The sequence below is a fragment of the Coregonus lavaretus genome (genome assembly GCF_964263955.1).
Source record: "Coregonus lavaretus genome assembly, chromosome: 6".
Taxonomy (NCBI): domain Eukaryota; kingdom Metazoa; phylum Chordata; class Actinopteri; order Salmoniformes; family Salmonidae; genus Coregonus; species Coregonus lavaretus.
Genome location: NC_139993.1, coordinates 10,755,100 through 10,782,222, shown reverse-complemented (window position 1 = coordinate 10,782,222; position 27,123 = coordinate 10,755,100). Strand labels below are relative to the sequence as shown.

General features: G+C 41.5%; 1 protein-coding gene across 2 annotated transcripts in view; it reads right to left on the bottom strand.

Moving 5' to 3' along the window:
* Positions 1 to 22,723, bottom strand: part of LOC311131404 (serine/threonine-protein kinase MARK1-like) — an 82,565-nt gene extending 59,842 nt beyond the window's left edge. For both annotated transcript variants that reach the window (XM_084164367.1, XM_084164368.1), the window contains exons 1-2: positions 22,219 to 22,723; positions 5,677 to 5,880 (exon numbers count right to left, since the gene is read on the bottom strand). In XM_084164367.1, coding sequence (XP_084020493.1) covers positions 5,677 to 5,880; positions 22,219 to 22,269 — 255 coding nt within the window. In that variant the 5' untranslated portion in view covers positions 22,270 to 22,723. The remainder of the gene's footprint in view (positions 1 to 5,676; positions 5,881 to 22,218) is intronic.
* Positions 22,724 to 27,123: the final 4,400 nt, after the last annotated feature.

The following is a 27,123-nucleotide window of genomic DNA, read 5'->3' as shown; positions in this document are numbered from 1 at the left end:
GTTTCTTCAGACCCGCCAACAGTTCATTCACCTTCTCTCATCTCCGCTGTCCTTGAAAGTTGTCATATTTGACGGCATGAAGACTCACATAGTGGCGACGAAGGTTATATTCTTTCAGCATAAATAGGATGACCATTTTTCTTGGAACACTCTGCACTCTGCGTCCACTTTTCTCTTTTTTGACAGAGACATATTGGGGCAATGAGGGTGCCAAAGCACATAATGTTAAAAGTAGAAGCCGTAATAAATATCGCGGGCAAAACAAAGTAGCTCATTGGCTGCACGTTCTTGACCTACTTGCTCTGCCCCGGTATAAACAGTTTGCTTGCTTAACACAATTGCTATTGCGCCATCCAGTGGACGCAATTGGAACAGCAGTTTATTTTATTGAAAAATTGCATTTTTTTTTATTTTTTTTTATTTTTTTTCAAAATCATCTCGCGGGCCGGATTAAACCCGTTTGCGGGCCTGATCCATTCCCGCGGGCCGGACGTTTGACACCCCTGGCCTACGGCATCACAATAAATCCATTATTTATTTTACACAGATCTGAAGAAAATGTAGTCTATTTCAGAAGAACAGAATAGCATACTCTGAGTTGTCCTTATGTTAGGCCCTGATCTGGCTATATCATATCATATGGCTGTGGGCTACACTAGTTCATTTAGCAGACAAGATTTGGTTAGAGTTCCGTGGCATTATTTTATAGTATGAAGAATACGATTGAACATAGCTGAATAAAATAGAAAGGATATTTTCTCCAAACGATTTGAGGGAGTGCTCACAACCATATGTAGAGTGGTTAACAAAGAAACAGGTACTCCAATATGATTAATTTAGAGTTATTTATGTAACTTTAGTTGTGATACAAATGTTGGGCTATATGTTTTGATTTTTAATACATTTTAAGGCTGCATGATGCGACTTTAATGATGATTTGAAAAAAGTCGCATGAAAGACATGAGCTCTGCTTTGTTTTTTTGCACAGGCTGTACACACTTCATCCGTCTCTCTCATTCACAATTTGACAAGCACTTGATAATGCCTCAAATTCCCCGGCTACATCCCCTTTGTGAGACCGTAATGCCCCCTAAAAAAATAATGCCTTTTGCGGCCAGTGGCCATTGTGCCCTTAGGCTGAATATAATAATTATAATTCCCGGCTGCGTGCCGAAGCACCTCTCACTCACATGGCTCTCAGTCACATGATCTGGTCTTTCTCACAGGCTATAAGTGAAGACAGACACATCGGGGAAGCAACAGCGTGCGTCCTTATCCAATTCCGAGGTGCATATTGAAGATATTGGAAGAACTGTCCACATTTACTTTTCGTCAGCCAATAAGATGAGTAGGCCTAACGAACAGCAAAAGCACTAGCCTATGTCAATCTACTATCCACCATAGCACAAAAGTTGATCTATTCTATTCTGTGCTAGAAATAAATACTCCAAACATAGTCTGGGACAGTTGTGGGATGCGATAGATCCCAAATTAATACAACCACTAGCATAAAAAAAAACACATTTTTTAAGCAATGAGCCTGATGCAACAGATCAGAACGTTTAACTTAAAATGTTGATAAAAATATTAGGCTATTTCTTCACATTATAAGCACAGCGATGCGCACACGGCAGTAGGCTATAAGCGCAAATGTTCCACTAGCAAGAAAATACCATTCTCAAAAGTGAACGCAAATGCGATTATGCATGTAATGCTTTTATAACAAAAAGGTGCATTTTTATGGTGAAAATTATCTTCCCCAAACTTGAATTATACGTGCTGCATATATATGCCAGTTAGACTCTACACCCGGTGTAAAGCGGATTTATGTGCCTCATTTTAAGATGTTATTTGGCCACTTTAGTTGTGATACAAACCTTAAAACATATAGGCCTATGGGCTAGGCTACATAAGGTGTGCGACTACCGATTTGAAAAAGTCGCAAAAAAAGTAATGGCTGTTTCTTGCCTTAAGCTGGGCATCATTCACAAGTGATAATATATAATTCACAAGTGATAGTCTGATGGGTGACAATATTAGCCTATTCTTGATTTAATCTTGTCTTTACATATACTAAATAATATATGTATGAAGTTAGTTTTTATTTAGAATAGACCACTATCATGCACCTGTCTCGAAACAGGGGCAGGGGAAAAACATACATGTATTCTATGCAATTAAATAGCGAATGGAGGACGCTTTTCCCACAGTTCATTTTCATGCCAGCCGGGTAGCCTATACTCCTGTTGTAAAGAGAAGCAATGTGCTTAATATTAGGAAAGTTGAGAAATAAATATAGTAGGCCTAGCCTATAAAAAGCTGATGGGATCCTCCTCTTTTTAATAGAGGCCATCACTCTGTTTTCTCACACAATTACATAGCCTATAGAAATGTTGGGCAATATGAGCTCATGGGCTCTCATGAAGTGTTTGATTAGATTTTCGATTACATTTGCATTCATGTGAGAGTGATTAGAGGGACAATAGAGTGCTGAGTACCAGGCAGTTAGCAAGTTTGGTAGGCTACTAATGACCAGCAGCAGCATCAGAGCTTGGAGAAACCTAATTAACGTGACTAAACGGTCATGTGGAATTTGACTGCCTTCATGACTCTTGACCACCGGTGTGGCGGTAATAGGTCACCGTAACAGCCCTCCTCAATACTGTAAGAGCGTCTGCTAAATGACTAAAATCTAACTACAGTAGGTCTTTATGTAAACAAGCCATTTGCCACACAGGCCTGCCATCATTCACTTTGAACTGGACTGTGTGTTTACAGGGAGTTGCGACTTTAGTCTAAAGATAATTTAGATCGTATTCGCCAAAAGCCACCTGAATGGATTATTGCAAATATGTCAATACCATGGGAGTCCTTACATTTGTGAACTTTACAGTCCTATTGATCAAACAACCATGAAAAGGTAGGCTCTCTCTCCCTCAGTTATGCACATCAACAACTAATGTTAGCCAGAGCAAGATGAGCTAAAATCTAACGAAGGAACCCTCTCAAACTGTTTCAGCTAGTTGGCCGTCAAAATTGCACTGATACACGATGGGAATTGTAGCCTATTCATCCTTCTGCAACTTGCCTGCAACCAAGCACCCAAGCTAACTGGCTAAAGTTGTCTAGCTTGCTACTTCCAGACACAAATGAGAGAACACCTTACTCTGACCATGGTTAGCTAGACTGTTTACATGTTATCTAGAGAGTTCGTGACCAACTATTACTTTTATGGCCTGTGTTTACTGACACCGGTCATATTCAGCCGGTGTTGCGCGTTCCTAAATTAATATAAGTCTTACTCAGACGAGAAATTGTAGTAGATAGCCAGAGTGAATTTGCGAACGCAAGAGATATGCTAACTGGATAAATGTAATTGAAGTTCTTGCTAGCTACTGTAACCAAATTATACCTGCATCTCTAGCTGTGCATAGGCACCAAAAAACGATGAGTGAAAAAGTGAGTCACTCACCCACTCCTCCAATAACATCCTCCTAGCAGCTAGCTAGCTAGCTAGGCTCCGTATTTTTTAGCTTGCTGCATAAATAGATACGCTAGCCTATTTTCCACGTTTTGACTGACTTGTGATCATTGCCCTTACTAGTTTGATTGTATTGTCATTCCCAGCCTTAGTTAAATTAGTCAGTTTTTGTCCAAAATATTGAGTAATGGAAACTAAAACAGTGCATCCCGAATGGAGGCAGCAAACAATGTACCAGTCCAGCTGTGATTTACAACCTGATAGCAATATTTTTTGGACTACCAAGAAATGTATCGGTGAATTATTTTAATCATGCATTGAACTGCATCCATCTATTCTGCCAACAATGTGTTAGTGTTTGTTAAACTACTTTTAAGGTCAGAAAAACAGATTTTCCTTTAACATCTGCTTTCATAGAGATATGGGACAGTACTTTGGTACTGTAGTTCACTCAGTCTTTTTGAGCCCATAAAGCAAAAATCCAGAGAAATTTGGACATGCAAACAATGTAAAAACTTTAGGAACTCCCCACCTCTGTTGATTCTTTACAAATAATCGCCAAGCTATTGGCATGAATCCAATGTCTAAATATCTCCATGTGTACCAAACAAGACAGACAATGATGCAAATTTCAACAAGGTCAATAACAATAGCAAACTTGACATGCCACGCGTGAGACCAATTCGAAATAACGGAAACTGGGTTATTTTCTGTTTAGGCATTTCAAATAAAACACTCAAGAGATAGAATCAACATGACCTTTTAGAACAGGGATCATCAATTAGATTCAGCCAATTGTTTCTTCAGCAGACGGTCAGGAACATAATTACAAATAAATTATAAACAGATAATATTTGACTAAAACATAATCATTTCAAACCTTGCTTACATTTGTGTACAATCACATATATCTCTCTATTATACATTGGAATACTTTGGAAAAGACTTTCAAAATTAAAATCACTTGGAGCTGATTTGGTGTTTTTACAGTCCTATGTCCAACAAATTCTTATTATATTTTGCTCAGAAAACTTGGGGGGGCCATATAAAAATAAATAAATATTTATTTTTTATCACCTCTGGGCCGTCAGTTGTGGAACAGTCTTAGAAATATTTGAAGGCTGTGTTTCTAACTCAATCGAGTAACATTTCAATGCCAGTGTTGTCGTAAACCATTTGATTATCTGTTCTAATTGTCTGTAGTGGGGAATCTATATTGAACAAAAATATAAACGCAACATGCAACAATTTCAACGATTTTACTGAGTTACAGTTCATATAAGGAAATCTGTCCATTTAAATAAATTCATTAGGCCCTAATCTATGGATTTAACGACTGGGCAGGGGCCAATCAGAATTAGTTTTTCCCCACAAAAGGGCTTTATTACAGAGAAATACTCCTCAGTTTCATCAGCTGTCAAGGGTGGCTGCTCGCAGACGATCCTGTAGGTGAAGAAGCCGAATGTGGAGGTCCTGAGCTGGCGTGGTTACACGTGGTCTGCGGTTGTGAGGCCGGTTGGACGTACTGCCAAATTCTTTAAAACGACGTTGGCTTATGGAAGGGAAATGAATACTCCGCCAACAGATCTGGTGAAACATTCCTGCAGTCAGCATTCCATTTGCATGCTCCCTCAAAACCTGCGATATCTGTGGCATTGTGTGGCAAAACTGCACATTTTAGAGTGTCCTTTTATTGTCCCCAGCACAAGGTGCACATGTCTAATGATCATGCTGTTTATTCATCTTCTTGATATGCCACACCTGTCAGGTGGATGGATTATATTGGCAAAGGATAAATGCTCACTAACAGGGATGTAAACAAATTTGTGCAAAACATTTGAGAGAAATAAGCTTTTTGTGCTTATGGAACATTTCTGGGATCTTTAATTTCAGCACTTTACATGTTGCATTAATATTTATGTTCAGTATAAGTAACTTTAGCAACATTGAATTTGAAAACATCAACAGTTGTTTTCCCAGACCCTGGTTACGCCTGGGTTAATCTTTGTCGAAGTAATCAGTCCTAAATGAAAAGGAATCACAACCAAAAGACCAAACTGCAAACTGCTAAACTGCTGTAAGTAAGCATTTCACTGTAATGTCTGCACCTGTTGTATTCGGCGCATGTGACCAATAAAATTTGATTTGATTTGATTTGATTTGACAGCGGCAAATTCATAATGGAGGAAACTTACTTCTCGTCCTGTCAGTATATGCCGGGCCAGCTTGACTTTGGCGAAGTTCCCCTTGCCAATGGTCTTGAGCAGCCGGTAGTTCCCGATGTGTGGCTGCTCCTCCGTCGTGGACGACACAGAGTTCCGACATCTCGGCAGGCTGTGCCGACTCCCCGACTTGGCCGGCGGGGCTGGGGGCTCCTGGTAGCCCTCCACAGAAGTGTGCTGTAAGAATGTAACGTGTCAGTTTTTTTATTTTATTGAACAGATAGAGGATGAAAGTGCGGAACGATAGAGAGGTTGTGTCAAAGGGGAGTAGGCCTGATTCAAACCTATGGCAACATCAAAGTCTCTTCATCACAGTCACAAAGCTAAACAGCTAGCGATACTATATCTGCTACATAAACCAGGTTTCCATCCAGTAAAGTACGTCAGATAATAAATATCACGACAGGCCTGACGGAAACAGCAAATTTACTGTAAACTTTCCAAATGTCGACAAAACAAATAAGTTAGACAAGGTGGGATCTTTTTGTGCCGGTAAAATTAATTATGCGAGAAATGGCAGTGGAAACGCTTTTAATGCGCAAATATTGATTATAGTAACCATAAAATTAAAGTAAACTTGAAGTCATGTGATATGTTGTGTGGTTCTCCCACTACAACTCGGGAAAGCATGCAGTTTATTAGGCTACTGATGAAATAAGTTATGATGAACTTCACAGGGTGGTGAAATTGAACAGTGAAGAGCTTCAGGCTCCTTTCCAATAAATATCGTGGGTCTTATTCTGGTGACAGGATGATCGATGCTTGGCTTCCGTTTGACAAATACAAATAATCTTGCTCTTTTGGCACATTCACTATAGCCTATAACGCAACATTTTAGTGACAAAACCATCAGTAGAGTTGAAAATGTTATTTTTATGTGAACTACGTCATCACGCACAGCCTTTAATCCGCAACAAGTCAATTTGATGGAAACATCTCTGGTGGGAAAATACACATTGTTTTTATGCAGATTTTAGAGCATTCGCATAAAAATATGTCGCCAATTGCATGGAAACCTATCTAGAGACTTAAAATGTATCACATTGAAAGTAATGATGTTCTTTTCTACACAGATCAGTGACGATCTTCCCTGAACTTCCCAATATCTCCGATGCATTTCAATCCACTTCAAACCATACTGAATTTTAAGACTGTCATAACCCCAAATAAAAAAGTAAACACTGGCTGTTGATTCTAACACCTTTTTCACAGGGTGAGGTCGCAATAATTTGGGCCCAAAAATGTGAGTTACTGGAGCTCAACTTGTTGACCTCGTATCTTACCTGGATATGTGATCTGACTGTTTACTTTGAAACCCTGTCAGCTGTACCCATGGCACGCGTAGCAAGAATTTAGGTGTCAGCGTCTACTTCCGAGGTGGCCCATGTGTGACGCCTTAACCTCCTTGACAATATCGGACAAATAACTTTTTAGCAACCACAGGAATTAGTGACCCATGTGTTTGTTAGTGACACATTGATAGTAGTTCATAGACATTAATACATCAATGTAGTAGGTAGGCCAACATACAGTACTATCCAGTGTGTATACTACACATCTCCTTCGTTTCCAAAAGTCCACATTTCTTCCCACCACCATCTTCCCAATAGCAAGTACATGGAGTTTCTAGATGTTTCTTTCCCCCGATAAAGACATTGCTACTGGGCACAAACCTCTCAACACACAGTTCCTATTACAGATGAATTCAGATTGTGTGACTCTGGTCTTCACATTATGATGGACTGATGCCACCGTAATGTGAAGCCTTTTTCAGCTTGATTGAATGTCACTGTACTGTATACATAAGCCGTGGGATTGTAGTATACTGAAATACTGCACGATCAAATTATGAAATAGTAATATGATTAACTACACAATATTATGCCAATGGCTTCATGATAATGTAACAGGGAAGGAGTGTCAGGGATTAGCCCTGTAACAATTGTTAAAGTACATTTAAGCTGCCGAGAAGCGCAGATATTTGTAATGACCATACTTCTCCTTGCACCACATTGAATTCACATTCATCCGCTGTAGTTCTAGCACTTTGGTAGTACTGCCATTCACCTTATTTTAGTTGTAGTTTGGTTGAAGTCGGAACAAAATCAGCTCCTGATTGCAATTAAGTTTTACAGAGTCAGACATATTCTCCATATCATTTCAACCCTAGAAGCCCAGACCTACCATCTAAAACAGACGTTAGTTAGCGTGATTAGCTACATTTCTTGTTAACAACTCTAAGGACACAGATGTCCAAGTGAAAAAATATGTTGTGGCAAACAGCTGTACAATAAAACACCAATTCACCTAGACGTTCCTGTACCCAGGCTGCCAATGCTGGGGTGCATTCATTAGTGCACACCCTAGCAAAACGATTTGCTATGGAAAACATTTTACAAGCGAAAGGTTCAGTTAGGTCCCTACCCGTTACGCCCATTTGCTTTTGTCTCTCACTGGAGTAATGTATCACTGGTGACTGTGTGAGTGTTTGTCCCGATGTAATTGGCGCAGGAAAACCTTGCCTAAAAGATAGGGCAGCACTGTCGTACTTGGGGACACAAGGAAGTAAATTATGGTAATGATAGAATAAACAAGATGACCCATGACCCGCCATTGTAAACACTAACTGAATGTAATATACAGTGCATTTGGAAAGTATTCAGACCCCTTGACTTTTTCTACATTTTGTTACGTTACAGCCTTATTCTTAAATTGATTAAATAAATGTTCCTCAATCTACACACAATACCCCATAATGGCAAAGTGAAAACAGGGTTCTATACATTTTTGCAAATGTATTAAAAATAAAAAACAGAAATACCTTATTTACATAAGTATTCAGACCCTTTGCTATGAGACTCAAAATTGAGCTCCAGTGCATCCTGTTTCCATTGATCATCCTTGAGATGTTTCTACAACTTGATTGGAGTCCACCTGTAGTAAATTCAGTTGATTGGACATGATTTGGAAAGGCACACACTGGTCTATATAAAGGTCCCACAGTTGACAGTGCATGTCAGAGCAAAATCCAAGCTATGAGGTTGAAGGAATTGTCCGTAGGGCTCCGAGACAGGATGTGTCAAGGCACATATCTGGGGAAGGGCACCAAAACATTTCTGCAGCATTGAGGTTCCCCAAGAACAGTGGCCTCCATCATTCTTAAATGGAAGACATTTGGAACCAACAAGACTCTTCCTAGAGCTGGCCGCCCGGCCAAACTGAGCAATAGGGGGAGAAGGTCCTTGGTCAGGGAGGTGAACATGAACCCGATGGTCACTCTGATAGAGCTCCAGAGTTCCTCTGTGGAGATGGGGGAACCTTCCAGAAGGACAACCATCTCTGCAGCACTCCACCAATTAGGCCTTTATGTTAGAGTGGCCAGACAGAGCCACTCCTCAGTAAAAGGCACATGACAGCCCACTTGGACTTTGCCAAAAGGCACCTAAAGGACTCTGACCATGAGAAACAAGATTCTCTGGTCTGATGAAACCAAGATTGAACTCTTTGGCCTGAATGCCAAGCATCACGTCTGGAGGAAACCTGGCACCATCCCTACGGTGAAGCATGGTGGTGGCAGCATCATGCTGTGGGGATGTTTTTCAGCGGCAGGAACTGGGAGACTAGTCAGGATCGAGGGAAAGATGAACGGAGCAAAGTACAGAAAGATCCTTGATGAAAACCTGCTCCAGAGCGCTCAGGACCTCAGACTGGGGTGAAGGTTCACCTTCCAACAGGACAATGACCCTAAGCACACAGCCAAGACAACACAGGAGTGGCTTCGGAACAAGTCTCTGAATGTCCTTGAGTGGCCCAGCCAGAGCCCAGACTTGAACTTGATCGAACATCTTTGGAGAGACCTGAAAATAGCTGTGCAGCGACGCTCCCCATCCAACCTGACAGCGCTTGAGAGGATCTGCAGAGAAGAATGGGAGAAACTCCCCAAATACAGGTGTGCGAAGCTTGTAGCGTCATACCAAAGAAGACGAGGCTGTAATCGCTGCCAAAGGTGCTTCAACAAAGTACTGAGTAAAGGGTGTCTGAATACTTATGTAAATGTGATTTCCCTTTTTTAAATACGTGCAAACATTTCTAAAAACCTGTTTTTGCTTTGTCATTATGGGGTATTGTGTGTAGATTGATGAGGGGGATACTGTCCGAACGCACTATCTGGAGAGGAGAAAAATGGCTGTGGCCTTGGGCCAAACGCAGGAGTTGCTGTTAGCTATTAACCGTTTGCCTCGACGCGGTTCGTTACGGCAGATGGGAAAGGGACGGTGGTGGGCAGAGCTCACACATCATTTAGCGACTGCCGACAGAAGGGAGGGTCGTAAAATCAAATTTGTGGGGTGTTGTCCAGGAGTGTCTACTTCAGAAGGGGAGTGATGAATTGCATATAATAGGTAATTCCTTGAAAACATACAAACAGGTGGGGCTGCATAACTAACAGAGACAGCAGCATAGAGAGATGGAGCGCTGTCATTGGTTTTTTTTATCCATCCTTTGGCAGGAGCCTTGTGCAGTTGTGGGCTAATTTGTGAGCAATATCAACACACTACTAGTCACCTCCATATGTGGGCTACCATTTACAATCAACCAAGAAAAAAATATGATAAACAAAGAGGGATAGATGAGGGACAGCCCTTCAATAAAAATGGAAAGCATATCATTATACAAACAGACTGATAAATAGTCAACAAAATAGGTAAAGTTGGGAAATGCTTAACACTGTGGCAAACTATTATAATCAACAATATTATCATAATGATAGTATTATACTGTATACTGCTATTATAATAACCGACCAGAACGTTGAGGTTTCACAGACCAAACTTCCTCTCGTTTCATTACAGTATTATTATTACTCCTTTACTTAGTCTAATTAATCACAGATGTTTGATGGATGGTTTTTCAAATCAGCCCATTACACGGCACCAGTGCCCGTTGTTGCTTTTTTCCATCCAGATAGTTCATGTTGGCTACCTTCTGAATGGGGGTTAGGGGCATTTTTGGTGTTTGCCCTTGCTTTTAGCCGTTCGCCACTTATTTCTGCTCAACTTGCTCGTTCACGCTCGCATGGCTCGCTAAGCCCTAGCAACGAAGCATCGTGTTTTGTAACACACATTTTTCTGAATTCTCCTTCCTCGTCTGCCACTCAACGGTCTGATCACTAAAGGCAAAATGAAGCGCTCAGGTCCTGCTACCTTCACTCCTGAGCCTGTATTCATAAAGCATCTAAGAGTAGGAATGCTGATCTAGGATCAGGTCCCACCGGCTCTTATAATCTTATCCATTATCTTCTAGAAGGCAAAACTGATCCTATATCAGCACTCCTAATCTGAGACACTTTATGGATATTGTCCCTGATCTAGGATCAGTTTGGTCTTTTATATCAAAATGAATAAGAGGGGGGACCTGATCCTATATGAGAATTCCTACTATCTACTCTCAGCTACCTAACTGTACCTGTCCTAGTAAACTGCAGGGCTTCCTGACAAGTGGCATGTTGTGTAAAGAAGCTGCCTTAAATTCGACTATAAAATTATTCAATCATTCAAAAGGCCTAAAAAACAAGTTGGCCAAGATTAAACTTGCCTTTGATTTATCATTATATTGCCTGCACTGATAATAATCAACATAAAACTACATTTGAACAGAGGATGCATAAAACATTTATTTGCTCTAGCTCTGAAGCAGGTCAACACTTGGGTATTCTCAGTCAACAAAATGGCTTTGAAAAGAAAGCAAAGAAGACTGCAATTGAAAGTGAAAGTTGAAAAGATATCTTTACCTCCAGCTCACTATCAGATGGGAGAGTATATCCAAGCACTGGCATCAGCAGTAATATTGTCACATTGTCAATAAACTGCTCAGTCATTGGAAGCTATCGGGCACATGTCACCACTTGTAAAACAGTGTATATATAAATAAATAAGATGTTTTATTGTCACAGACACTGGATAGGTGCAGTGAAGTGTGTTGTTTTACAGGGTCAGCCATAGTAGTACGGCACCATTGGAGTAAATTCGGTTTAAGTGCCTTGCTCAAGGGCACAGAGATTTTTAACCTTGTCGGCTCGGGTATTTGAGCCAGCGACATTTCGTTTACTGGCCCAATGCTCTAACCACTAGGATACCTGCCGCCCCCTTCTACTCAGAGTACCCTTGTACTCAGTGTGACATATAGCCTACTCACAGTCTCACACTGTACTAATTTATTTCCTGAACTGAGGTTGACCCGAGTCTATTACTGCAGTAAACAGAGGGAGGTGTGTGTGTGTGAGAGAGAAAGACAAGTATTGACAGTGTCAGGTCTGAATGAATGAAACAACGGCAAGGACTCACTCCAGCTGTGGACTCACTTCCCTTTCAATGCCAGGGTTTGTCTCGCACAAAACACGACAGAGGGCTAGAGCACTGAGGAATTACCTCATAAAATCAACATTTTACATTTATGTCATTTAGCAGACGCTCTTATCCAGAGCGACTTACAACATCCACCTAGCGCAGAGGCTCGTCTAACGGGAACAGACTGAAGGTCATTGTGAGGGCAAGAGAAGTTTATTTAAGCTACTGAGGAAGCTTTGTCAAGTCCATTGACTTTGGCGTTGCTTTTTATTCGTTTCCACCTCTTGGGGATTTCAGAATCAAAGTTTTGAAAAATGATTGTCCAGTGTGGAAAAGTGATTCAAACAAATGTATCTGAAAAGGGACTACTTCAAGAACAACTGTGGGAACTAATATGGTTTGACCTTCATGACTTTCTGTGAAACGCTCATTTAAAACTTCAAACAGCATATCTATATACTGTACATCTATTGACCTCTGAACTCAAGAGGACATTTTGAGAAGGAATATGGTCTTGTTGAACAATATCAAAACCACACAAGGGTTGCATATCAGCTTATTACCTGTGCTCATTTTGACAGTGACGTTAAGGTTAAGCTTCACAAAGTAGGAAACTGTAGCCCTGCAAGGACGTGAGGGAATTCATTTGCCAATTCCTCCCGAGCTTTGAAAGCAGACATCTTCCCTTACCATCTTCATGTCACCTAGAACGCAGATGTCTGTAGGGGAAACTCCTTCCCATAACTCCATTATGTAATTTCACCAACATTATCTTCTCCCTTGCCTTGGCCCTGAGGGAAGCGTTGATCAAATGAATCCAGTCAACTGCTCCAGCTCAAACCTCAAACGTGGTCAATTTTGAGGACGTAATGCAGGCATGCCACAATGGCATCCGGCTTCAAGGTTCCATTGATAAGCTGTCTGACCATGCAGAATGACAGAAAACTGGGATACACATTATCTGGGACCACTGTTGTTGCCACCCGTATCTGGGCATTCGTTATGAACCTCTTGTTTTGTTTCTCTCACAGATCAGACAGATGGTTGAAGTCGGAAGTTTACATACACTTACGTTGGAGTCATTAAAACTAGTTTTTTCAACCAATCCACAGATTTTTTGTTAACAAACTACAGTTTTGGAAAGTCGGTTAGGACATCTACTTTGTGCATGACACAAGTCATTTTTCCAACAATTGTTTACAGACAGATTATTTCACTTATAATTCACTATATCACAATTCCAGTGGGTTAGAAGTTTACATACACTAAGTTGACTGTGCCTTTAAACAGCTTGGACAATTCCAGAAAATTATGTCATGGCTTTAGAAGCTTCTGATAGGCTAATAGACATAATTTGAGTCAATTGGAGGTGTACCTGTGGATGTATTTCAAGGCCTACCTTCAAACTCAGTGCCTCTATGCTTGACATTATGGGGAAATCAAAAGAAATCAGCCAAGACCTCAGAAACAAAATTGTAGAACTCCACAAGTCTGGTTCATCCTTGGGAGCAATTTCCAAACGCCTGAAGGTACCACGTTCATCTGTACAAACAATAGTATGCAAGTATAAACACCATGGGACCACGCAGCCGTGATACCGCTTAGGAAGGAGACGCGTTCTGTCTCCTAGAGATTAACATACTTTGGTGCGAAAAGTGCAAATCAATCCCAGAACAACAGCAAAGGACCTTGTGAAGATGCTGGAGGAAACAGGTACAAAAGTATCTATATCCACAGTAAAACGAGTCCTATATCGACATAACCTGAAAGACTGCTCAGCAAGGAAGAAGCCACTGCTCCAAAACCACCATTCACAAAAGCCAGACTACGGTTTGCAACTGCACATGGGGACAAAGATCGTACTTTTTGGAGAAATGTCCTCTGGTCTGATGAAACAAAAATAGAACTGTTTGGCCATAATGACCATCGTTATGTTTGGAGGAAAAAGGGGGCCGCTTGCAAGCCGAAGAACACCATCCCAACCGTGAAGCACGGGGGTGGCAGCATCATGCTGTGGGGGTGCTTTGCTACAGGAGGGACTGGTGCACTTCACAAAATAGATGGCATCATGAGGAAGGAAAATTATGTGGATATATTGAAGCAACATCTCAAGACATCAGTCAGGAAGTTAAAGCTTGGTCGCAAATGGGTCTTCCAAATGGACAATGACCCCAAGCATACTTCCAAAGTTGTGGCAAAATGGCTTAAGGACAACAAAGTCAAGGTATTGGAGTGGCCATCACAAAGCCCTGACCTCAATCCTATAGAAAATGTGTGGGCAGAACTGAAAAAGCGTGTGCGAGCAAGGAGGCCTACAAACATGACTCAGTTACACCAGCTCTGTCAGGAGGAATGGGCCAAAATTCACCCAACTTATTGTGGGAAGCTTGTGGAAGGCTACCCGAAACGTTTGACCCAAGTTAAACAATTTAAAAGGCAATGCTACCAAATACTAATTGAGTGTATGTAAACTTCTGACCCACTGGGAATGTGATGAAAGAAATAAAAGCTGAAATAAATCATTCTCTCTACTATTATTCTGACATTTCACATTCTTAAAATAAAAGTGGTGATGCTAACTGAATTTTTACTAGGATTAAATGTCAGGAATTGTGAAAAACTGAGTTTAAATGTATTTGGCTAAGCTATATTTAAACTTCAGACTTCAACTGTAGCTACCGACTTGTCTGGTTCGTGGTCACAGAGACTTTCCAAAAGCTAGAGTTGCATGTGGGCTGTATCATCTGCTGCACTTAGGGTAATCTTTTTCTGGTATTCATTTTTGTATTATCATATCAATTAGTTTAAGATGCAAATGCAACATTGACAATGGGAGTCAGATGCATTGAGCTGTGAAGCAATTAGCTTTACGACTTATGCTAATTTCCCTAATTAACATAAGCGTACCAGAATCTGAGCTTAATTAACTACTGAAGTAGATAAACTTGACAATATTATTTACGTTTCCATCCAACTGAGCCTCCAGTGGCTACTAGTAAGTGTATGCAACACTTGTGCTTATGCAGCGCCAAAGATGATCTGTATCGACCATTGCAGGTCCCTTGCGGGCACTAGCTATAAACGTTGCCATATGTGCCACAGGTTTGCAAGGTGACTCTGCTATGCATCAAATGTGATCTAAATGGAACAGGGCCAGGAGTGGGTGCATACTGTCAATCATAAACACATTTACAGGACACCAATGGGACAGTTCCTTTTCTTGCTTTACCCTTACGAGTCAGGGCTATGGACTGATGTGTAATTTATGAGAAATGAAATAGTTACATTTCAAGAAATGTCTGCAGTTTATGATTCATTCCAAGAGGACTATTCTGTGTAAATTAAGCTGACCAAGGGTAATTTCATTTGAAAGGAGCTGTAGAAAGTTAGCCATACTCTGATGTCCACTGAGAGCCATGTTCTCTTCACAAAGGGGTTATGAGTCAATATTTTTTACCAAACGGTTAAAAAGAGATTTGTTCTATGAGAAACATTTTTCACTGTAGGCCTACATTTCATCATTGCACCCAGTCTCAAAGAGATTGCTATAACGCTAATAATCAGTTCCTGGGAAGCAGAAGATGCTAGTAAAAATACGCAACTGCAGTTCTCTGCAACGTTGAGGGCAATGCAAAAAAAATTACAACAATCTGATACAAAGCAGTCCACTTAATTCAAATTAACAGCAAGCTATAGGCCTAGGCAGCAAACAATTGAGTAATGCCATAAGCGTGCATTTTCACGTTAATTATTGCGCTTGTGGGGCGACAGGTAGCCTAGCGGGTAGGAGCATTGGGCCAGTAACCGAAAGGTTGCTGGATCGAATCCCTGAGCTGACAAGGTCAAAATATGTAATTCTGCCCCTGAGCAGGGCGGTTAACCCACTGTTCCCCGGGCGACGATGACGTGGATGTCGATTAAGGCAGCCCCCGCACCTCTCTGATTCAGACGGGTTGGGTTAAATGCGGAAGACAAAATTTCAGTTGAATGCATTCAGTTGTACAACTGACTAGGTATCCCCCTTTCACCGGCCAACTAGAGAAGGAATTATTTAGGGGGGTTGAAGTGACGTTTAGAGGTTGGTAAGATTTGTTAACATCAGACAAAACCCAGGGAAAGAACTTCATTCAGATAGCCAGTCAATGTAAAGACTCTTGACAAACCCAACCCTTAACAATAAACATGAGAATACCTGTTCATGGTTTTGTTATTTTCATGCTATCCAGATGACCGCAGTGAAAGTCACTGAGGAGTTTCTTCTCTGTCTGCCAACGGTAGATTCAGTTTCCATTCCTGGAAAGCAGGTAGGCACACCAGATGCTCTATCTATGGTGCTTTTTATGAACAGCGATGACACCACTAAAATTCCAGCGTTTATGTGACAATGAGCGCACTGCCTGGACACAGCATTCCAGAGAGGTACATTAGCCCACCCCTCCGCCCGCCTCTTAGAAAGCCTCACTCCTTTCTCAGACCCCTTGACGATTGTTATGCAATTGTTGAAAGGCCAAGCAGTAATATGGTAAGCTTCAGTGAACACCGCTCTCTTTCAATCTCACTTTTTTTACAGGGCTAGTTACTGGTTCCTTACACCCAGAGGGTCGTTAGTTAGTAGCAGTGCATTGCCTGCGGCAACAATGGGCGGTCTGACATCAGCAGAGGCAAGATAGTCATCCTAAAACCACACAACATGGAGGTTTTCTTTATGCCAATCTGATGGAAAGGGCAACCCCCCTCCCCCCCAGAGGTTAATGTTCTTCTGATTTATTATCATAATTTGCGTAGCAGACCAAAGGTTTCATTTATGCACAGGAAGCAACTTTACACATCCCATACAGCGATACAAAATTATGAGCCCTTGCACTTGAAAAAAACAAAAAACATTTGTCAATTCTTAGCAACACGGTCCTGCTTTTGATAAATATTTGATGAGGTTATTTCCATCTCAATATATACATTTTAATATGTGGAGTGAGGAAGATATTTGGCGAATGCAGGGCACACAAGTGGCGAATGTAGGGCACACAAGTTTATGCATTACATTGATTCAATGTGGGGGGTGGGTATTGAAGCCAGCCAAGCTACAGTGACCTGGCCCAGACAAGTTGCAATGGTCAGATATTCATCGACACAGGTCCAAAAGACTTTTCACCTGCATTTAATCACATTACTCTCTAATACAAGCTCTCCTAGAAGATTTAACACAAACTAAAAGCAAATGCCCCCCAACTTATTCCAAGCAGTCTTGAATACAGTTATAATTTCCTTTAGGAATTCACAATGTTTCACTACATAGAACAGTGCCCTGATTCTTTAGACCACAATATCAAGATACTAATCATTAGCCTACTATTACGCTGAACATTCAAAAATATTCAAAGACAGTGATTTGCTATTTATTTTTTCGGTATTACACAATGTCAAGTAATAGGGCACTTAACTGGATTGTAATGGAAATCGGCCTTGCTACTGCAGTTAAGAGGAAAGAGGACCCAGTTCTGTCAACTTGCATGTCTTCAAAACCCATTATCTTTCAGTGCAGTATTTTACAGTAAGTTGATAAACAACTCATTCTGGAATCAGAAATGAAGTAAAGCATTTCTTTCCCTTTTTCAATTGGCTTTTTCCCCAGACTTAAGATGGTTATTTCAAACATAACACAGAACTGAACCGTGATATCGGTCAAGAGTAACTACGCTTTTGATGCCTGCCTTTTCAACGTTAGCTGACCTCAATGTAGGAAACGCTTTGAAATGAATGTGTATTTCAAGGATTAAATTCTTACCTGCTTTAGTCCCAATAAATTCATATGGAATGATAGCAACACAAACAACAAAGCTGTGTAGAAGAATGCACAGTTCTACTGTAGCCTACTGACTTCAAAATATATCATTGACAGCATGGATCAATACCTCACAGAGAAAGGGCAGTAGCACTTTCCTTTTCCATTTGGCATGCCATGCTTAAATGTATTAACTTATTTCATTAGTCAGCCATTAAATCTAGCTTGTATTGAGGCAATAAGCAGACTAGAGACAGACAATATAATAATAGAAGTGATGTATAGCTTCACTAAAAAAAAAAAATGTACAGTCATGTGGCACTCATGGAATGGAATGTCATTCATTCAATGAGCAGTGCATAGATCACAGCAATCAAGTATTCGGCCTATTTGCTTGTGAAAATGTCAAGGGGTGCATTTGCTACATACATTTTTTGATGGCCCACTGATTGTTGACTGTAGATATTTTGTATCCAAATTAATACCAAAAACAGCAGTCCGCAGATATTGCTGACCCAGTTCTAGGTGGACCTCTACCAGTTGTAGGCCTATTCATCGAATTTGAACCACACCACATCAATTGATTTGACAACCACCGTGTCATGTGACATTCCAAAAGAATGACAGAAAGGTTCTGAAAGTTTAGAAAATCTCCACAATACCTTCATTCACACAAGTCAGTCTACTGTTTAGAAGGCCTAAAAGGAAAGATTCACCCATTTTGAATGTTACTGTTTTTGTGCATCTCTGAGTGAAGTTCATGTGTATCTGAGCTATTCGCTGTTCAAGCAGGCAGAAATACAGCTGGTATGATGAGTTTTGCTTCATATGATATATTGGACCATTGGCTTTCAAACTTTTCTAATTCTCTGCACTGCCTTTCAAATGAATAGAAGCTGCGTTTGCGAAGCCGCGTTGGTTGGGAATTTTGGGGAGGTGCGCATTCAAGCTGTGCGTTCCCCGCAGGCGGTTTTCTCAGAGCCGCGAAGCTATGTCACAATGCGACACCGGACTATCGTGTCTCTGCATCTGTGGACTCTGAATTACGCTTTACACGTTGTCCCAACAGTCATTCATAAACATGCACAATCGCAAACACCTTTCTCAGTCACAGTTCAAAAACTTGACTGGCTTCATTATTAAAATCCAACAAAGCGTTTTAGCAACATAAAATCTTGTAAACCATCTGTTCATATTTTACATTTTCTGACAAGTGAGCACTTAGTCATTTTCACACATTTATAGAATGTTTGGGAATGGCGTAGATTAATGCATTTGTGAAAATTCGATAGCAATATAGAGTAGGAACCAAAGCAGCCGTGCTTTTGGACAATTACTAAACACTGCAGTAAATAAAACCTGATTTTAAAAAAGCATCTGTCTTGTCCAAGACCGTAGTCTACACAGACTACTTCATAGCCAATCATAGCTTCAGTAGGCCTATATGCAAACAAGCCATTTGCCACACAGGCCTGCCATCATTCACTTTGAACGGGACTGTGTGTTTACAGGCAGTAGCAACAGCGGAACTTTAGATCATTAAAAAGTATTCGCCAAAAGCCACAAAATACACCTGAATGGATTTCTCCAAATATATAAATACAACGAGAGTCCTCTTACATTTGGGAACTTTACAGTCCTATTGATCAAGCAACCATGAAAAGGTAGGCTCTCTCTCCCTCAGTTGCATATGTATATGGTCCTCTGTAGCTCAATTGGTAGAGCATTGCGCTTGTAACGCCAGGGTAGTGGGTTCGATCCCCGGGACCACCCATACGTAAAAATGTATGCACACATGACTGTAAGTCGCTTTGGATAAAAGCGTCTGCTAAATGGCATATTATTATATTATTATATCAACAACAAGATCAACAACTAATGTTAGCCAGAGAGAGATTAGCTAAGTGAGGGAACAGTAGATAAGCCCTCTCAAACTTTTCAGCTTGTAGTTGGCTGTCAAAATTGCACTGATAAACAAAGGCGAATTGTAACCTGCTTGCCCTTCGGCAGCTTGCCTGAGAGGCAGCAGGTAGCCTAGCGGTTAAGAGATTTGGGCCAGTATCTGAAACATTGCTGGTTCGAATCCCCGAGACGACTAGGTGAAAAATCTGTCGATGTGTCCTTGAGCAAGGCACTTAACCTTAATTACTCCTGTAAGTCGCTCTGGATAAGAACGTCATTTAAATTACTTAAATGTAAATGCATGCTTGTCCCAACCAATAATTTATATTCACACTAGATGACTGACAGGGGGCGCTGTGTTGATGCCAGTGCCTCCATCTTGGCACTCCCCCACCTTTGTAAAAAAATATTTAGGAAGCTATAGAAATGCATTTATAAATGTCTACATTGCCACATTTATTATATTACAGACACCTTAATGCATATGTTTAAATTATGTGAGCTAAACATGGAAAAATGAAAATCGAAAGAAAAAAAACATTCATTAAAGTACTTTTTAGAGATTACTAATGTTACTGTCCACACAAAAAACTTAAATATATGTAATTTCGCCTTAAAAAACATTTAATTGAAATACTGTAAAATTCCATTCATTCTTATGGAGGACTGCGCCTACTGGGGAGTGTCAATATGGCCGACCGGTTGCTTCAAAGCCTGTCAATGGCCAATATATAGCATCAGCAATCCAGGGTTTATGTACATCATTGGTCCGAACCTACGTTTGACAACTGAATGGGAACTTGTCTGCCTGTCTGCCCATTTGATCGATGCCAAATACATTTGATTGACAACTAAGATATATGCCAACTGTGGATAACAGTCGTTCAAGGTCCGACCTGAATCTCTAGCTGTAGCCAGGGTGGAGAGTCTGCCACTCAACCACTCCTCCAATGACATCCTCCCAGCTGTTAACGTTATGCTCCATGTTTTTAGCTTGCAAAAAAAATGGCTACATGAATAGATAAACTAGCTAGCCTATTAGCCACGTTATGACGACTTGTGATCATTTCCCTTGCTAGTTTGATTGTATTGACATTCCCAGCCTTCGTTACATTAGTCCGTTTTTGTCCAAAATATTGAGCAATTGAAACAGTTCACTCCGAATGGCTGGAGGAAGCAAACAATGTACCAGGCCAGCTGTAATTTACAACATCATATCAACATTTGTTGGACTAACGAGAAATGTATTGGTGAATTATATTAATCATGCATTGAACTGCATCCATCTATTCTAACAACAATGCCTTACTCTACGTCTACGTCATGGAATTTTGATTTGTTTCATATCTGCAAAGTAGTTAACATGCTGTCAGTTCCACTTTAAATGAGAAATCTGCATTTCAAACAATAACAAAGCGTGCACCAGGGCACTGTTTTGGTACACATCTGAAGGGATAGAGCTGGGGAAATCAATTTTAAAATTCATTGACAGAGCTATGTGGATGCAGACTGACCCTCCATGAGATCAAAATAATAGTTCCATGTTTGGATAGTGTTTAACAATTACATTGTTTACAAACAGGAGTAAACAAGGTTATATTTGGGGTTAAGACAGTTGAACTAAATTCATGAGGCATTTATGAGTTATAATCTTAAAGAATGAATGGGTACATAGCCTATCATTAATTAAAAATTCAAAAATGTGATGTAACAACTAGGCCTACCTGTAACAACTACCTTAAAGCCATGGTCATTTTCTTCACCAGAGCAAAATGCATCATTCACAATTTGTCATCAGCGACCGTACGACAGACGATAATCATTCAAGGCACTTGGAGACGGCCTGCTGCGATGGATTTCTTCCCGCACTTAGGCAGGCCTACCATGAAAGTGGAGTCACAGCGTTTGAACTCTGCATGCCATCATCGATAAGCGGACATGGTCTAGATCTAATGTTGCAGTAGGCTAACAATAGCAATAGTCCTCTGCTATGGCACATTTTAACAGCGGCCTCCTCCAGAAATTGAAATACCGTGTAACTGTGGCTGTTATATTCAGCGAGGACCGACAGACACATAAGGCAACATTGTATCTGATTTGTAGGCTACGGTTTCCATAAATAGATAGCGGAAAGCATCAGAGTACATCCTTTAGAACGCAGTCTTCCACGCAGACATGGCCCAATTCTAGTGACTACACATACTAATATTTATGTGTAGGCTATGATAGTCTACAATGGCATGCGTCAAATTTGATCCGACGAACGATTTCAAATGAGCTAACGTTATAAAATGACAATGGCAGAGTATGGGTAGCTAAATCCCCATTGCCCCAGTAGGATATGCCGCTAGCTTGCTGACCGATAGACAAGCCCAATTTTAGCGTTATTATCATTCACACGCATCACCACACAAGCTTAGCAAAAAATAATAATATCGTCCTTAGAAAAATATAAGCCATAGGGAAGAATGAACATTGGATACTTACATTCTCTGTATCACGCTCATTCACAGTAGGCAATGGCGTTCTGGTCGACATTTTGTGTTCACAGGCCGCTAAGCACCGAGCTTGGCAGCCGCCGAGAACAGTGCGACGAGAGAAAATATTAATTTGACCTTTTTACACCACCGGCATTTCCAACCTGACCATCCAAACCGCAGTATTCCAAACTACAGCATATCTACCTCAAGGCCCGCTTGGAGCCAGCGCAGGGCTATCTATGCTGATAGATGCGCCCCCGGGTACGAGGCAAGCGAGTGTAGCGAACGGATAGGAGTTTGTATGAAGCAGAGAATCCAGCATTGATCCACCCTGATAGATACACTAGGAAAACGAACGCGAGATGGGGGAGTAGTAGTAAAAGGAACACCCTACACAGGCGCGACTTTCGTTCTCCCTCCCAAAAGGCTAGGATTCATACAGGATAGCCTACGAGGGTACCACCAATGTTAATGGAATATCTTTTATAGAATGCATGCAAGCAAAAAAAGTATATTCCTTCGCAACGCTATAAGAGGAAAGAACATGACAGTAGCAACGCCAGGTGGCGAGAGAGGGATCAAGCAACCTAGGTCAAAAGGTACGGATTTTTTTCATGATTCTTTTTTTAGATGATGATGACGTCTTTGTGGTAGCAGTAGGAAGTTCTTCATTGTTCACATATGCCGCCAAGGATATGCCTGCATGTACGAACTGTTTTGTTTGGAAAGCATTAACATCATAATGATCATCATTCTTGGGTGGAAAATCATCTCGAGATTTAAAGAATGACCTTCCTAAACATTCGAAGTACCCTATTTGTAAGCATACCATAATTTCTAAGCAAATTGGTAATTGATTCCTGGTCAAAATGCCTCGACTTCGTATACATTCATAAAAAATACAAGGAAATTATCACCTTGTTTAGTAATAACAGAACTGAAAAACCATACTTAGGACTTTCGTCTATTATTGGCAGTCAAATACTAGTTAAATGTGCCAATGTTGCCATCTTGCGTTTCTATTTCGGAATTGCATTGATAAAGGAACTTGCCTTTATGATGTACCATAACACCCCAGAGACTGAATCTATATGCTAGCATTCAGTTGTACAACTGACTAGGTATCCCCTTTCCGCCAATGTCATCATCCTATGGTATGCTACATTTCTGGTACCCCGTGTACATAGGCAAGTTATCGTTACTCATTGTTTTTCTATTATTTCATTGTTTTTATCTGCATTGTGAAGGGCCTGTAAGTAAGCATTTCACTGTTAGTCTACACCTGTTGTTTAGGAAGCGTGACAAATAAGATTTGATTTATGTGTAATTTCAAATCAAATCTACCGTATTGGTCCGAATATAAGACGGCCTTTTTTCCCCTCGAAATAGGTCCAAAAAAGTCGGGTCGTCTTATATTCGGGGTCTAGTATTCAGAGCGCAGTTTCTCTTCTTCGGCGCTCCCTTTAAATGTCAATACACATTCGCGGGCACAGATGGCGCCAAAAATTCGTTCCGGACGGAGGGAAGAGGCGTCCTTAACAACCAGCCCGTTACCGGTGTTTAAAGATGGAAAGACAGGCTGACCATTTAGAGACAAGTGGCTCAAAAGTGGGCCAGGTCAATAAACAACAGCGGAGGAGCTATGATGCCAATTTCAAAATAATGGTTGTCAATAAGGCAGAGTCATCTAACAACTGCCAAGCTGCCAAGACATTCGGGGTCACTGAGTGTAATGTAAGAAGATGGCGAGCAGAAAAACAACGTCTAAAAGATGCTAACAGTCAGCGAAAATCCTTCCGTGGTCCTCAAAGTGGTCGTTTCATTGAGGTTGACCGGAGGGTTTTTGAATATGTCAGGGAAAAAAGAAGTGAGGGAATGCCCATTACCAGAGCTGTCATCCAGGTTAAGGCCCTGGAAATCGCCAGAGAGCTCAACATCACTGGATTTAAAGCCAGCCTCGGCTGGTGTCGTAGGATGATGCGGCGTAATGGACTATCACTTAGACGGAGAACGAGTTTGGCCCAACGCCTGCCGTCAGACTTCGGAGAGAAGCTGCTTTCGTTTCAGCGCTTTGTTATCAACCTGAGGAAGAAGCACTCCTACCCGGACGACGTGCTTTGGGAGGAGCCGGTGGAAGCGGAGCAGCTGGGGAGCGATGACAGCGAGAGCGAACACAGCGGGGCAGAGGACGTGTGTGAGGGATAGAGAGACATCGGAGGAGAAGTTTGGCGAATTTTTGTTAAGTTTAGTTAAATGTGTGGCCTGTATTTTCTCTGTTATTTAAAAATGTTGCTTTATTATTGCTTGATATTAATTTTGAATCATACTGTACATAGTTTGCCTTTGTGTTTAATTCACTGTGTTTTTAATATTGTTATTTTAAAATAAAATGAAGTTCTTTGTTCGGCAAATCTAGTCTGCAAATCTGTTTTTCTAAATGTTTGTGTTGAAAAACGGGGGGTCGTCTTATAATCAGGGTCGTCTTATATTCGGACCAATACGGTAATTTTATTTGCCACATGCGCCGAATACAACAGGTGTAGACATTACCGTGAAATGTTTACTTACAGCCCTTAACCAACAACGCATTTATTTTTTAATAAAAAAGTAAAACAAAACAACAACAAAAAAGTGTTGTTGTCCGGGTAGCCATGATTAGCTGTTCAGGAGTCTTATGGCTTGGGAGTAGAAGCTGTTGAGAAGCCTTTTGAACCTAGACTTGGCGCTCAGGTACCGCTTGCCGTGTGGTAGCAGAGAGAACAGTCTATGACTAGGGTGGCTGGAGTCTTTGACAATTTTGAGGGCCTTCCTCAGACACCGCCTGGTATAGAGGTCCTGGATGGCAGGAAGCTTGGCACCAGTGATGTACTGGGCCGTACGCACTACCCTCTGTAGTGCCTTGCGGTCGGAGGCTGAGCAGTTGCCATACCAGGCGGTGATGCAACCAGTCAGGATGCTCTCGATGGTGCAGCTGTATAACTTTTTGAGTTTCTGAGGACCCATGCCAAATCTTTTCAGTCTCCTGAGGGGGAATAGGCTTTGTCGTGCCCTCTTCACGACTGTCTTGGTGTGTTTGGATCATGATAGTTCGTTGGTGATGTGGACACCAAGGAACTTGAAGCTCTCAACCTGTTCCACTACAGCCCCGTCGATGAGAATGGGGGCGTGCTCAGTCCTCTTTTTTTTCCCGTAGTCCACAATCATCTCCTTTGTCTTGGTCACGTTGAGGGAGAGGTTGTTATCCTGGCATCACACGGCCAGGTCTCTGACCTCCTCCCTATAGGCTGTCTCATCGTTGTCGGTGATCAGTTTGGGACTCGAGGCGATTTTTACGCGTTACGTGCTTCAGCACTCGGCGGTCCCGTTCTGTGAGCTTGTGTGGCCTACCACTTTGTGGCTGAGCCGTTGTTGCTCCTAGACGTTTCCACTTCACAATAACAGCACTTACAGTTAACCGGAGCAGCTCTAGCAGGGCAGAAATTGACGAACTGACTTGTTGGAGGTGGCATCCTATGATGGTGCCACGTTGAAAGTCACCGAGCTCTTCAGTAAGGCCATTCTACGGCCAATGGAGATTGCATGGCTGTGTGCTCGATTTTATACACCTGTCAGCTACGGGTGTGGCTGAAATACCCAAATCCACTAATTTGAAGGGGTGTCCACATACCATGTAGTGTATCAATAAGATACGAGCTGAAATGAGCCACCTACAATTCCCCACATGGCAGCTTCTTGTCATTGTTGCCAGCTATAAACTAAATCACTTCTTCCAGCCACATTGATGCGCACGCATCCTTTTCGTGACGTTGTCAGCCTATACGATCCTTAAGAGATTTTGTCTGTCATAATGACCAACCGTCCTGCCCACCAGCACAATAAGTTGAAATTGAATTGTATTTAACTTACGGCTTCCCGCAGACTGTTTTTGTGCATCCCAATACAATTTGGGAGCAACGCTAGTGTATGTAAATACACCCGCGTTGCTAAAAGCAGCTAGAACTGCAACTGCTCTCTGCTGTGCTGGAGGATCCACACACTAGACTGGAGACGCTGAAGTAAATATGGGCTACAGTAGGGGTGGTTTTTTAATGCTTTGTCTGTCTTAGTCCTCAATATGGTATTTCCTGCCCTCTGGAAGCTAGAACCATTGTGGAGAATTGTGCAACTCCGTAATGGTCAACATTTTTCCACGTTGTGGACCATTAGTGTGTCGGAACAAACCAAGGCTTATGAAATGTGAGTTCGGGCAGAACTACAAGAAGTTCAAACTTTGTTCTAATATAGCTGGGGGAAAACGGTTCAATTAATTAGCATAATCATTTTCACAGCATGGTTATATTATGTATAGTTACAGATAATAGGGACTACCTGTCTTAGGCCTAGCTATAACAAATGATATTAGCAGTCTGATAGAGAAATCTCTGTCCCTCGGATGCCTGTCGGCTGACACTGTAGGACAGAGGAAACCAGGAGGATGAGCCAGGAAGCCGACATCTCCCGTTGAGCCTCAGAATCCCTTCGGGTTGTTATGTCAAGAGCAGCTATCGGGCCGCTGCTACTGGGAGGCAGAGTGGACTGGGGGAGAGAAACCCAGAGCCATATCAGTGGGGGTGATATCCAAACAGACTCAACCAGAAGGAGGAGTAAGGGAGGGAGTACATGGAGCAAAATGCAAAGCCTGTGGGATCAAGTCCTATCCTTCATCTTGAGATTTCTAACGCGGTTACTTCTTTGACCACGATAAGCAGAAATGGTGGAGCTGGCCTGCGCTCATCAGTCGAGATCAGTCTGGATTTAGGATTCACAGTACTTCATCCAACATCACTCTCTGCAAGTTGGACTGACCCTCAAAGACAAAAAAAACAATACAGACTTGCTGAGTTTGATGATACCTATATTAACTTTGGACAAA